General features: G+C 46.3%; 1 protein-coding gene across 3 annotated transcripts in view; it reads right to left on the bottom strand.

Annotated features, from left to right (window-relative positions):
- Nucleotides 1–279: 279 nt before the first annotated feature.
- Nucleotides 280–14,226, bottom strand: part of tulp4a (TUB like protein 4a) — a 34,095-nt gene continuing 20,148 nt past the window's right edge. The window contains exons 6-15 of one of the 3 annotated variants that reach the window (XR_013507448.1): nucleotides 10,677–10,784; nucleotides 10,301–10,467; nucleotides 9,543–9,767; nucleotides 8,868–9,102; nucleotides 6,721–6,865; nucleotides 5,920–6,091; nucleotides 5,686–5,779; nucleotides 2,078–5,523; nucleotides 1,479–1,886; nucleotides 280–668 (exon numbers count right to left, since the gene is read on the bottom strand). Coding sequence is in view for 2 of the 3 variants with exons in the window: in XM_071920754.2 (XP_071776855.2) it covers nucleotides 1,770–1,886; nucleotides 2,078–5,523; nucleotides 5,686–5,779; nucleotides 5,920–6,091; nucleotides 6,721–6,865; nucleotides 8,868–9,102; nucleotides 9,543–9,767; nucleotides 10,301–10,467; nucleotides 10,677–10,784 (4,709 nt within the window). In the remaining variant the exon portion in view is untranslated. Of the gene's footprint in view, nucleotides 1,887–2,077; nucleotides 5,524–5,685; nucleotides 5,780–5,919; nucleotides 6,092–6,720; nucleotides 6,866–8,867; nucleotides 9,103–9,542; nucleotides 9,768–10,300; nucleotides 10,468–10,676; nucleotides 10,785–14,226 lie in introns of all 3 variants that reach the window. The other 2 variants (XM_071920754.2, XM_071920762.2) reach the window with 2 other exon arrangements.

Here is a 14,226-nt window from a genome sequence, read left to right as displayed (position 1 = left end):
TGCTAGCACAGCTCTTTTTTGTTTATAAAGGTGATTTTGGTTAACATCTACCAGACAAAACCTATAGATAATATTGCAGATACTTGCAATAAGCCTAATCATTTGCCCCTGCCCCAGCACCCGCCCGTCAGCCCGCTCTGTGCTCAACAAGAGCACAAGCTTCACTGCCTGAAAGGAAAAAAAAAAGTGTCAGCTTAACAGATTTCAGTGTCAGCTTACTAAATGAAGAGGTTTGAACAGCTTCATCCTTCATTGGAGTTTGACTTCAAAGATTCAGCGTTAACTAAGTATTTCAGCTTTACTGGTTTTGTTGTGGTTGTAGCTGTTCAGGTAAAACAGTACTACAGCTTTGCTCCACACCTGAAATTACACTTAAACACAGTGGAGACAGGTGTAAACAGATGTCTGTCAAACTCACCTAGGTCTCTTTACAACATTTACATATGAATGATATGTATTTACATGACTTCTGAAAAGAGTATGAAATGGCATAGGTGAAATATACAAAAATATTTCCTGTACCTTGCTTACACGTTTAGCGCGGTCTTTAAGAGTAGGGACAGCCCCTAACTACACACTCACTTCACAGAAGTGACAGCAGGTGACAAATCACTTCATGCCAGAGGTTAGGCTGTTGAAACCGGACCTCCATGACCTTTTTGGCTCCCCTGTCACCATAACGGAGGAAGGGAGATATTTCAATACGTACAGGATATGTCAGTCAAAGCTATTCTGTACACACCTCCCACTTAACTTCTTCAAACTATACAGCAATATTCTAATTCAGCCGCCAGTCTCCCAAATAAAACAGATAAGCTGAAAACCATGTCAACAAGGTACTAAGATTGTATGATATCACATGAACAATGACTACAATGTTAAAATTCATATCAGAATAGTAACAAGATAAACAAAGAAATGTACATATAAATTAATCCATGTAGCAGAGTAACAGATTTCTTCTTCCTTCAGAGTCCCAGGAAACCTTGTAGAAAAGACTGCAGTTCAACTCAGCTATGCTTATTCCCTTACTTTTCCAAGTTTGTAACAACAGGGAAACTTGCGAACTCATTTATAGTAGTGCTCCTAAACGATGCATATATCTAAGCCTCAATTCCAGCCAAGAAAGACTGAGATAGTAACAAAAGGGATGGCAGAGAGCGAAAAACAAAAGACCCTCCTACCCTCCACAAAGTTTAATCATTTAATAAAACCCTAAAAGCAAAAGCAGTATAATAAAGTGGTAACTGTTTCACTGAAGTTTTGTACAGCAATGGATTTCAGTGCCCAGTAGTACCTGTGCGCTCTGAGAAAGAAGAAAGTAAAAACGACTTCGATCTCCAGAGTGTGGATTTCAAGTATTACTGCTGCTCCTTTTCAAAACCGCACAGAGACAATTCCTCTCTCAGTTAACCGTTTGGTTATCGTGTCTATAAGCTTCTTCTAGCTAAAGCAGCATTTATTTGCATGATGATTACCGAAAGCTCAGCTCTTTGGCCCTGCAGGCATCGCAAGGCGCCACTGACTGCCAAACGGAGCAAATCTGGGGACATCCTTGGCAACTGCAGCCAATGCTTATTGCACCAACTCTAGTGGCAGCATTGTGTAGTGCAGTGTGATTGTATCTTTCTCTCTATGCAGACCAGGGCTGATTTCAGTCTCCTCTTCAAAATCAAAGTTCATTAACTTCAAATGAAACAACTGTGGCCCTTCAGCAGATTGCATGTCGAATCCCAGATAGAACTCGGGGTAAGCGGGGACGGGACATCTCATTTGAGGCGTTGAGTGACATTGGCCAAAGCCACTGCAAAGGCTTGCACAGCAGAGAAGGGATACTGGAAGTCCAGGATGTAGGCGTTGCCATCAATCCTGCCAAACTGCATCACCTGTGTATAAACAAATACTTTAGTACAGAAAACCAGGACAAGGTGTGCCAATTAAATGCAAATAACAGTATATCTCTTTTTCTTACACTTCAAAATCACTGGTACGTGAACACCTCTAATTATCTTTTTAGTATGAGGACAACAAGTGTGAATCACAGTAAGAGATATTTCTGTAACTATAGCTCCCTTACCTGTCTCCCCTCCAGTTCGATTTGAAAGTTCTTGGCCGACTCCTGTGTGACACGCCCCCCAAAGTCCAGCTGGTAGACCTGCGTGGCTTCGTTCCACAGAGGCTGCTTGTTGGCCATGACGTAGACGAAACCCTGGCTGCCCAGCCCGCGGTCCTCCTTCTCGTTGGCCTTTCGACACTTGATCTCGTCCAGCTCACTGGCGGCCCGGAGGCTCCTCTTGCTCTTCCAGCCCTTCTTACCGCTCTGGCACTGGTTGAGCAGCTCGTCCCCGCTGATGAAGAGCTCCGGCTCGCTCTCTGAACTGTCCTGGAACTCACTAGTGGCGGGGGCCTTGCTCAGCTTCTTAGCCTTCATCTGCTGCTCCTTCTGTCCCTTCAGTTTCTTCTTGTCCCTGCCTCCCAGCCGCGGACTGGAGATGAGCGAGTTGAAGTCACCCAGAGCCCGGCCCTCTTTCTTGGACTTGCTGCCCTCGGCCAAGGGCGGCACATTAGCCTCCTCAGCCCGACCATCTGCCCGCTTGCGGTTCTTCTTGCTCAGCTTCTCTGAGCGCTGCGGCACAGGGCTCTCAGTGAGGGAGAGGACCTCCTGGAAACCCTCTCCGGCCTCTCCCATGGCCTCTGGCAGCTCTGCCGGCGGTGGGGGAGGGGGAGGCGGTGGAGGAGGAGGGGGCGAGAGAACATTTTTGTCTACTGCCATGTGGGAGACTTTAGGAGGCAGTGGCACTGCAGGACTGGGTATGGGGGGGCAGGAGTTATAGGTGCCCCAGGGAGTGTGGAGGGCGATAGGTGGAATGGGGAGCCCGGCGCAGGAGCTTCCTCCTGGATACATGGGTGGGAGAGGGCAGCAGGCGAGGTTGGCCAGATTTGCAGAGTAACCAGGCGGCAGGACCAGGGTTGCATCCTGCTGTGAAAAGGGTACTGGTGCCACCACCTCCTTAGGGGAGGAGCAGGGACGTGGTGACCCTGAAATGGGCTGGAGCTGGGGCCCGGAGTAGGCAGTGCCAGGGGGGTACTGGAGAGAGATTTGGTAGCCTGCAGCTGCTGCGGCGGCCTGGAATGACGCAGCACTGGGGCTGGTGGGGGACTTTGGAGAGAGGACAAAAGGCAGCCGGGACACATCTAAGTGCTGAGCTGGGCTGAGGATGAGCGGGGGTGGTTTGTGGGGTGCGGGGGGTCCAGTGGGGGTCAGGGTTGCTGTCCGTTCCTGAGGAACCCACACCTCCTCTGTGGCAGCTGGGTCCCACTGATAGGGAGGGGGGCGTTTGACAACTAGCCCTGATACATCATTGCCACCCAGCGCCAGATGCCTCAATGACTGATTCAGCGTTTCATCCTCAGTAAAAGCTGAGTTGACATAGTCAGCCCTGTCCCTGTTAGCTCCTCCTCCCCCAGTCCCAGATCCATCAAGGGAGCTCAGTAGGTTGTAAGAGGACTGGGAGGCCAGAGGAGTGGCACTGTTGGAGTGAACGATGACTGTGCTGTGTGGTGCTCCATTGCCTGGAGGGAAATCCTGTCTGATGATAGTCCCCCCTGCTATTCCATTAGTGCTCCCTGGGGCAGTGCCTCCAACAGTGGATCCACTGCTACACTGACTGCAGGTGTATAAGGCTGTTGGCACCCTCTGTTGGTACGAGGCTGCTAGTGCACTATTGTTTTTGGCCTTAGGAGGCAGAGGTCTGGGCGGGTCCAGCATCTGGGAGACTTTGAGAGCGGCCTCGCGGCTGTTCCTCCTGAGAGTGGCATGGATCAGACTGCTGTCAAGCCTCTGTCCAGGGTTCCTGCCAACAGTATTGTTCTGATTGGCTGGGTCGGGGTACGGGGGTGGGTCTCCGCTGGGTATGGAGTAGCGGGGCACAGTGAGTCTGTTGAGAGTGGCAGAGGCGTAGGGCAGCTGGATCTTCTTCCCATCAGCTGAGGAAGAGGACGATGAAGAGGTGACCCTGAGAGTGGCGGAGCTGCCAGGTCCCTGCAGCGTGTAGACGTTCTGATTGCAGACGAGGCGCGTTCGAGGACGACATACTTCCTCCACATTCCCACTGCTGTCAAAGGTTGTTATCCTCTCGTAGCCCAGTGGCGTGGGGTACTGAGCTGGTGGCTGGCCTGAGGGATACAGAGGGAACTCTCCCTTCTTCAGACAAAGGTCACCAGGTGGAGGAGTCCCATTGCTGCCCCCTGCTGCTCCAGATGCAGCGTTGGCGGCTGCAGCGGAGGCCGATGCAGAGGCAGCCGCAGCAGCCGCAGCAGCCACAGCGGCAGCCACTGTTCCAGGATAGGGGGGCGGGGGGTTCATCTTGCTGAGCTCTAGAGGGGCACTGAACACCACTGTGTCGCCCTCAGCCAGCTGGGGAGCTGATCGCGTGGGCTTGATTTTCAGCAGGTGCTCATGTTCACCCACCACCCCTCTCTCCACCACCAAATCAGGAGGTGGATGGGGGATCTGGATCTGCAGTGTCCCCGGCTGAAGCTGGTGCACAGTTGCACCTGAAGGCTGACCTGATGACATAGAGGGAACAGGGATTTGAATTTGGAGTGCCTGCTGCTGCTGTTGAATTTGATGGTGGTGCTGCTGTTGTTGCATTTGATGTTGCTGCTGTGATTGCTGTTGATGAAGCATTTGTTGCTGCTGCTGCTGCTGTTGTTGTTGTTGTAGTTGCTGCTGAATTTGTTGATGCTGTTGTTGCAGCTGCTGTTGGTGTTGCTGTTGTTGTATGTGCTGCTGCAGCTGCTGTTGGTGCTGAAGTTGTTGTTGATGTTGCTGCTGCTGTAAGTGTTGAATCTGCTGCTGAATGTGCTGTTGCTGAAGTTGCTGCTGTTGTATGTGTTGGTGCTGAAGCATCTGCTGCTGTTGGAGTTGCTGCTGCTGCTGCTGAAGCTGTTGTTGATGGTGCTGCATTTGTTGGTGGTGTTGGAGTTGTTGGTGCTGCTGCTGCTGTTGATGGTGACTTTGTTGTTGTTGTTGAAGTTGTGACGGATGATGAGAAGGTGGAGGTCCCACCATAAGCCGACCCATTTCCAGCCCCCCAAAGATGACCTGACCAGGACTGGAGTACCTGGTGGGAACGGTGTACTGGGCCGTCAAGATGGTGTCCTGGCTTTGGTCTGACCCACCGGCAGCGGCCCCAGCAGGCGTTGCTGTGGGATTCGACAGGACATCCAGCTGAACATTCTGATTGGCTAGGAGTGACTGGACCAGACCAATGCTTTGGGTGGGGGACATGGCCTGGGCAGGGCTGTGGATGGGGGCAATAGGGATGTTGACGGTGCAGGGTGGGTTGTCATCGGCGCCACCAGCAGGGCCAGTGACAGGCAGGTCATCTTCATCCTCACTGAAGACGTTTGGGCTGAAGACGGGCAGATTGATGTAGTCCATGGAGATCTTACGCACCTCTGGCAGGTAGATGGTCATCTGTCTGGGCTGCAGATGGAGGAGGCTTGTCTTATAGATGACTGGGGGGGGAGGGGCAAGAACGAGAAAGAGAAATAAAATAAATTAAGAAATGGGAGCAATTGAAATAGCTGTTAATAACTAACATTTAACTTTTCCATAACTTTTCCATAATTGGGATGTGTAGAGTTCAGCTGCCAAAGAGAAAGTTGTTGAGTGGTTACCTGCACCAAGATTAGCTGGCAAGAATGTGGCGAGCCCCACAATCTTGAACTTTGTTCCCCAAATATTGGATGTGACCTGAGCAAGATAATTTTGCTACAAGACAGAAACAAACATCAACTTATTTTCTCTGAAAACATTAAAAATCAGCAGATAAAATTCATTTAAAAAAACAGAATGTGTGAGTTGATCAAAAAAAATAAAATCAAATTAAGCTCAAAGAATTGGACTATTACCTGAGTGATATCATCTAGGGGGAATTCTCTCCGTGTTAGACTAGGTGAACCGATCGAGGGTTTCCGTATGGGTAACCGTGGTGACCTGGAGATCTCCTGTGTAGCTCGAGAGAGTTTGGGCGATTTTCTGGGATCAATGTTGATCCTGTTGGTAAAGGGACAGACTAAGTCTCTACAGAGAAGGCAGCAAATGAAAAAAAAAAGGTTTAGGCATGCAGTGAACAAAAATCAACCAATACAGTATAGAACATTCCATTATAATTTGTGTCATTCATGCAAAGAGTTGGTGTAGGACAGGCACATGAGTGGTGGTTAGCATTTCAATAAAAGTGAAAGGCTATAATTGATTGGATGTCAAATATTTTCCCAGACATCATTACAAAATTAATCACAGTTTAACAATGTACAATTAAGAACTCATAAAGGACTGGAATCTGGCATTGAGCAGAAATATAGTGTAAAGAATCACTACAAATGTAAAACAAAAAGTGCAAATAAATAATGTTGTTGTTGTTTTCAGAGTGAGAGCAGTCTAAGAACCAGGGGAAATTTGAATGCTGCCACAGAAACATCTGCTAATGCTAAATCAATGGGATTTAAATGGCCAATCGTGACATTAACTTTTTCACAAAATCGTCCTCATCTGCCATAGAAGTGTTTTTGTGATTACAGTTGATTTAAAGTGAATAATTATGCAACATGTTCCACATGGACCGTTGACAGGTGAAAGAACCATCTGAATATCACATGAAAAAAAAAAAACAGGAAACATTAGTAATAAGTGGCTTGTTGTCTGGTTACCTTGGCAGCTTGGGGGATTTGCTGCCCCTGGATATCTTTGGAGATTTCTTGCCCACCCAGTCATCACTCAGCTCAATGTCACTGGAGTCTGAGCAGTTACAACTGTCAATCATGGACGATATCAGGCTGTTACCATACACCTCATCTGAAGGGAGAAAACAGGATGGAGAAAGGAAAGGATTTTAAGTAAACTGATTATTGTGGATGTGCAGCTCTGAAGACATAATGAAAAACCTAATAAACACATGGAATAATTATTTGGTCTTCTATCATTTATTTTTACAACTATATGAAACTGCACTGGGGAAGCACTAATAATAAGTGATACTAGTAGGGTGTTGTAAACCTCAACCACTGTGACGGTCAGTGGCTTTATTGCATAGATCTTTGCCCTACAGGGATTTCATCTACCTTGATACTAAAGTTATTATTTTGCAGTCACAGACAAATGTTGATGCCCTTAATAATAAGTCCACAGTCAAGGCTTGGTTGATACCAGTCTTACTCAAATTTTATTTTTAATTTTTCCAAGTTTCCATAGTGATTTTACTTCCTCTTTGGAGTTGATGAACAGACAACAGCTCTTTTCCAGACCCATCTTCCGTTTTTTTGCATCATCTCTCCCACCCTCATTTATTTTTGTCCTATGTGAACACAAAAGCTAAACGTAGAAAAGTGAACTCGTGTTTGCAAGACCACATGCATGAAACCAAAAGTTGAGCGCCACCCTGAATTGTTGTGATTAGTCCAGAAATACAAATGTGACTGATGTTCTTCAAATAACATCAAAACACTTTGATTTTATGTGTGAAATTGTGTGACTTTGTGGGCATAATCAGGATGGAAAGACAAGAGACTGAGAAACCCTGCTTGATAAATGAGATTTTGCAAATGTTAATGTCCAGTAGGCATTGCAAGAAACACATTCGCAGCTGCTTTAACAACCTGTAGGCGGCACACTTCATCCTCTAAACAAAGCAAAATAGATCTGCGGCAATTTTCTCCACCTTTCCTACACATTAACATTTAGACCCATTTGGTCCAAACTATTGTTTCAGTAGTAACTTTTCCCCTCTTTTGCTCATTCATATGGAGTCTGTAAACGACTGCTGCTCCAGTTTAGGTCAAGCTAATTTATTTGATGGACATTAAAGTGTGAATGGGCTGGAACCATTTCATGGCTGGCTTCATTTATCACTGCGTGGGGAGGGAGCGGGTTGATTTATGAGGAACCCAGGGGCCATCAGAGCCCCCATTAAGCAGCTTTTAATTAACATGGGCCCAGTCTGCCCTGTGTGACTAAAACACACTCACTCTCTCAATGCCAACTCAAGAAACTTCACCCGAAGCTCAGATAACTGGAAAAGTACTGGAGCAGACAATTACATCTGGGCTGAACACATTAAACAACTCTACTTGAATCATAGGGGAAAAAAAGACAAATTGTACAAAAAGATGTATGTATTGCTATGATTTAGATTACAATCAGTTTGCCAATCATCAAAATTGAAAAATAAAAAAATAAAATGAAGTTTTGGTCCTAGGACAACCATCCAAACACAAGTCAGTCAAACGGGGGGCAGTAACAGCTCATATAACAAGGATAACATCAGACATGGAAAAAGTCAGAGGAGAGGGGAATTCTAATGTTGTACTTGATGGCGGAGTAAGTCACGTAATGATTTACTCAATAAATAAATCAATAAAACCATCTAAATGGACAGGACAACAAAAGTGTCATATAAAGAAATCGAAATGTTAGATATCTAACTGCATAGTTCCTACATCTTCTTAATCAATTTCCAGAAAATAATAGCACAATTTTAATGGCCAATATTTGTCAGCAAGTGTTCCATTTTTGGTGAATAGCTGATTTGAATGTCCCGGGTCTTATTTTACCTAGCTGCAACTATTTTGGTCTTACACTATGTAATCAGGAGACGTGTTATTTGGGTTATTATTTTTTGTTATTAGGTTATTGTTATGAAGGTAATTCCACCAGCTGACAATAAACACTTAAAAGTATATTAAAGTAAGTAGTAGTAAATAAATATTCCATGACAGTTCTAAGACTTTTTGAATATCAAGTCCTGGAAAAGTCCAGGTTTTCCAGGGGCGTAGGAGCACTGTAAATCTTTAAGTCCCACCTGCTTTTCCATCCGTCTTGGGGTCCATGATGACAAACTCGGGGCGCAGTTTGCTGATTCGTCGACCCTTGAGGATCGGCACCAGACCCCCTAGGTACTCCAGGTAGAGAGTGTAGCAGGGCCCTCCCACCTCGGGGTTGTCCTCCGTACGCTTCATGGTGCAGTGCAGACGCTCGTTTCCGGCTGTCGGGTAGCTCACAAAGTCACGCATGTTGTTGGGATCTGGGATGGGGGGCTGGAGAGGAGTGAAGGAGAAGTGTAGTTTTATAACGACTCGTATCACTACAGCCATTTTATTTGAATTGCTTTGCTTCAAGAGATTTGTAAGTGCCAAGATACCAAGGTCTTCATTAAGCCGTAACACTAGCCCCTCAAATACACCCAGGGTTTAAACCATAGATTGTAAAAAAAATTTGAATGAGACTGCCACATATTGGTGGAAATGATAGGTTGAAAAACTGGCCTTGGTCATGTAAAATTGGACATATCACTTCTTACATGTATGTAGGTATATGATAACATGTACTGCAGGAATGGTCAATTTGCTTAGGCACATTTCGAGGAAGCTCATCTCAATCAGTTTACACCCTGTTGAAGGTGACTTCTATGATAGCACTGGTATGAATTTTTACTTTATGCTTTTAATGGATCTATCACCCCCCCGCCCTGTGTTACCTTGATGGTGGGAGCGAAAGCGGTGGTGACGTAAGAGCAGAGGCGGGAAGGCATGGTGAGCTTGGCCACGTCCTTTTCCTCCTTCAGTGCTGAGGCGATGCCCTGCTGGCAGAGCAGCTGCAGGCTGGCCACGCGGTGCTCCACCCGCACCACGTAGAGCGCCGGGCCGCACGCCAAGAACAGACGAGAGTCCCGGTGACCCCAGCACAGCGTCGTGATGGGCCGCTGCGGGGACAAGGGGAGGGAGGCGGTGGGAGTGAGGATTAGGTCATTTTCTCATATGTGCCACATACTGCAAGCTTTCACAAGGTAAATGTGCTGAATGTGAGGATGAGGACAAAAAGGATGGGCGACCGTTATGGTTTCTGACTGTTATAAATATAGTGAAATTCCTTCTTGAAGATTACAGCTATGGGAATGCCAGTCTCCAATCAGGTGAGTGCATGAGCATGCATCAGGCAGGTTCCTGAACAGACCTCGGTCAAAGAGTACTTGCAAATAATTCATAGTGTTTGTTTCAACTTTCTCAGAGTGCCAGATGGGCGGGGTTTGTCACATAGCACAATACCATGAGTGCCAGAAAGGACAGACTATCAATGGAAAGTATTTGAAACTCAATTTTGAATTTTTTATTTTCCTTTACCAAATTCTCCTGATGCGGTAAACCCCCACCCATCTGGTACTCCAGCAGATTAAAACAAATGCTAAGAATTCTTTGCAAACACAAGTCAGGTAATGTGGCTGGTGCGGCTGATCACCTGTGCCGGTGTGTCCAGTGTGTAGATGTGTTCACCGCGAACGTTGTAGAACTTGACGATGGCGTTCCTGGTGGGGGGAGGACAGGACGGGTCGGGGGGGAGGAGGGTCCTCTCCATCCCCGCCACAGCCAGGAGGTCGCCCTGCGAGCACCACTGGACCACCACATCTACAGCGCAGGGGGACAGGGCGGAAAAGGTACGCATTTAGTTATGCACACAAGCATTTTTTGACAAAAGCGAGAAAATACACAATATTCCTTCAAAGACATAAGCTGTGAAGACGTGCATGAAAGACTGAGTAAGAACAAAGGAACAAAAGCTGAGACAGACTGGCTGGCACACGTGGGCATGCATAAATAAACGGACACCCACACACCTTTGAGACCAGTGCGGATGAGGGTGGGAGAGAGGTCGTCGTAGTTGTTCATCAGGCTGATGTCTCCAGAGGTGAAGCTGACTGTCAGCAGTGGTTTCAGGCTGTGCACTGAGAAGAGACAGGGAGAGTACACACTTTAGACGGCAAGTCTGGCAACAACACAACCGAGCCGGAGACAATTTGGAATACATTATATCAACTGGGAGCAAAACAGAACAAAACCACAGCGCGGCCAGGTCAGATTAAAAGATATTGAAGGTTGATATCACTAAACTAATAAAAGGCACTGGACACTTTTTGCTCTACACTTTTTAACCATTATCTAGGGAAGGTGAAGCAGATTCACACAATTGTACACATTAACACTTGAGAGCCCTGTAGAACTGTCTTATATTGCTGGTCACAGAGCAGCGTCACTCGGTCTGGAGGGGAGAGTGTTTATCAATTTCTTGCCCGGAGTTCTTTGGTCCAGGACTCAAACCAGCAACCTTACAGTCATAAGCCTGAATCTCTGACCTTTAGGCTATTGCTGCTCCAAACTAAAACTTGGTTTGAACAGAATCACAGCTATAGCCCTGACATGCACCGATTTGGTATTTACTGATACTGACCTTTAACGGTATCATGTCATTTTCTCTCTTCTTATTTTGTACTTATTTTACATTTAAGTAAAGTGCTACTCTTGATGTCAATCAATGCCCATCAAGGGACTAATTAGCTTCAACTGGACACAACTACATAATAAATAAGATGTAGCAGTTGATATTATACCGATGTTATCCGGGCTTGTCACTTTTAAATAAACCACAATAAAGTAAAGAAAGTAAGCAACGTGAACAGCAATTACAGCCAACTGCGAGGCCTATATTGAGAGTTCCTTGAGAAAACCAGTTAACGTAATGCTGTAGAAAGACAAACTGAACATGAGTAGTGGCTGATGATATGTCCTCATACTTGCTGTATTACATTCCTAACATCTTGGCAACCTACGTCAGAGGACGGGGTGATCAATATGCATTTCCAAAGTGGGCTATAAAAATAGATTGGAAGTGAAAGAGACGGTGTGTGTGCTTATTTGTGTGTGTCTGTGTTTACTGTAGAGGTAGTTGCGGGCCGTTATGAGGGAGGCAAGGACAGTTCTATATCTTTGGCAGCCGCTCTATGTAATTCATCTTGTAAGTCTCCACTGTGTCCTAATCAAGAGAATACACATTTGCACTAACACACACTCGGCTCGTCTCACTGTTGTACATCTAGCTCTCGATGCAAACAAGTGACATTCACAGTCACAGTGCTATAAATAACACACCTTCAGACAACCACCTACACTTTGTCCATTAAATCAACCTTGAGTCTGTCCTTTCACTTAGTCCAACAGTGACCCAAATACCAGCAGGAATAAAATATCCATTTCTGCTTTTGAGTTTCTATCCATCAACACTTACTTACACTTACTACTTACTTTCCCGTAGTAATCAATTTACAGCGGGTCTTACATTAAAGCAGTTGGACGGTATATGATGCTGCTATATATGCAGTGTGTTGTGCTGTGCAGTGCAGTGATAATGGGTCATCATCGTATATCATGACAGAGGGATCTGGCAGGCGGAGGAAGAGGCGGCCTGGTGTCTCAGTCAGGCTGTCGTCTTGAGAGATAATTTCTATCGGGGCCAATCAATTACTATTGACTGGTTTAATTAGTGAGTTAGAGCATAATCAGTGTTCCAGCTAAGGCAAGCACTTTTCAGCTTTACCACTCTGCCCACTGTGGAGGGAGGGGAAAAAAAAAAAAATCTGAAACAGCACAGCAGGGGGAGGACAGCCCCTCATCAATACAGCCATAGCAACTGGGAGTAGTTAAGCTGAAGAAGAAGAAAAAACAGAGGAGGTAAAAAAAGAAAAAGAAAAAAGAAAGAAAGAAAGAAAGAAAGAGGAACCAATAAAAAATGAGGTCGTTACGTGAGCTGGTGTACACAGGGGAAGCGGCAGGAGGGAGGCGGAGAGCTAACAACATGCATCTCTTCCCTTGTGAGACTGTTCAAGTCCCAGTGTACCAGATTGTGTATCTGGTACACTGGGACTTCACCGGGCCATCCATGTGTTTGCAGGGGAGGGCTAACTCCCTGGTAGCATTACCTCTCTTAACTCTGTCAGCATCACATAGTTAATAATTCTTACCATTTTACAGATCTGTTGACAGCAGAGATGGACAAATATGTAAATGCTGACATGGCTAGTATCATGACAGCATAACAAAAATACAAAACAGAGCTTTATATTTGATTCATGACAATCTAAGAATAAGTTGTTTTGATGGGAATCTACAAGTGGGGGATGAGTGTGTACCCCACAAGTGTATTTTCCTGCCCCTTTGTGTATAGCTCCCTAGACAAGCCAGAACCACAGGAGGTACAGAAAACACTAACACATCTAACAGTTCTGATAATGAGGGTTGTTGTTGTGGCTAAAACTAGTGTTAACGCTAACAATAGCATACCATCAACTGTGGTGTCACACTTAAGTACCTGGGATACATCCTTGACCTTGTAGGTATACCTATTCCAGGCCAGTCCTAGGGCAGCTTGGTTAAAGAAAGCACCATGGACCATTGAGTCAGAATGGGTCATTACTCCCACTGAGGAATATTTTTCCATTGCACTGCTAGCGGCCACACCTCCAGTGCTGCTATGGGACTTTGCTACGAGCTGTGCCTTTCCAATTATAACATATTGTGCCACCCCACTAAAAACATTTTAATTTAGGACCATACCCATTCTGTGATTCCCATTTCCCTGGCAGAGGCTGTGGTTGTCAATTGGGGATACAGTAAGTGTGGCGCACATCAAGGGTCTGGTGACGCGCGTCCTTACACTGTGACAGCTGCTGCTGTTAGGACAACACTGCCCGGCCACTGCCACCGGACCCAGCTCCAAGTCAGCAATCAGGACTTCCTGTGGCAAAGTCAGCCCAATGTCAGGCACGCCCGCCCGGGCGTCCTCTCCTCCGCTGCACTCCTTTACCTCCCTCCCTCCGTCTTCCACCATTCCCCCACCCACCCCCTTCTGCTCGGTCACACTCGTTTGTTTTAGTGCCCCACACAGTCCCCTCCCCTCCACCTCTCCCCAACCGCCTGAGAAGTGGAGTGCAGTCGAATGGTCACCTTCCTACTTCCTGGGCTTAGATGCTTCCTGGGTTTAGATGGTTGCTGTTATTGAGCTCGTCCGTGAAGGTATCATCGCAAGTGACAAGAATGCGACAGAATCATCTTTCTAACTTCAAACCGCAATGAATATGAAGCCAGATGCCCTGAATGTTTTAATTATGCATGACGACATATGTCCGAAACACTGTGGAGTTTCTGCTCCATTGACCCAGCATCCCTTCTTAATTGTACTCTATCACGCGGCAGGGCAAAACGGGTCCCTGAAGAAAGACATTAAGACTAAGTGGGCACATAAGGAAGATGGTCAGCGGCAACGAGAGTGTGTTTGTAGTTTGGAAGTGCAGGACTGCACGTGTCACGGTCATGATTTGTGATGTGATCCATCAT

The sequence above is a fragment of the Centroberyx gerrardi genome, chromosome 18 (assembly GCF_048128805.1).
Source record: "Centroberyx gerrardi isolate f3 chromosome 18, fCenGer3.hap1.cur.20231027, whole genome shotgun sequence".
NCBI classification, from domain to species: Eukaryota; Metazoa; Chordata; class Actinopteri; order Beryciformes; family Berycidae; genus Centroberyx; species Centroberyx gerrardi.
This window is presented reverse-complemented; position numbering and strand designations above follow the sequence as displayed.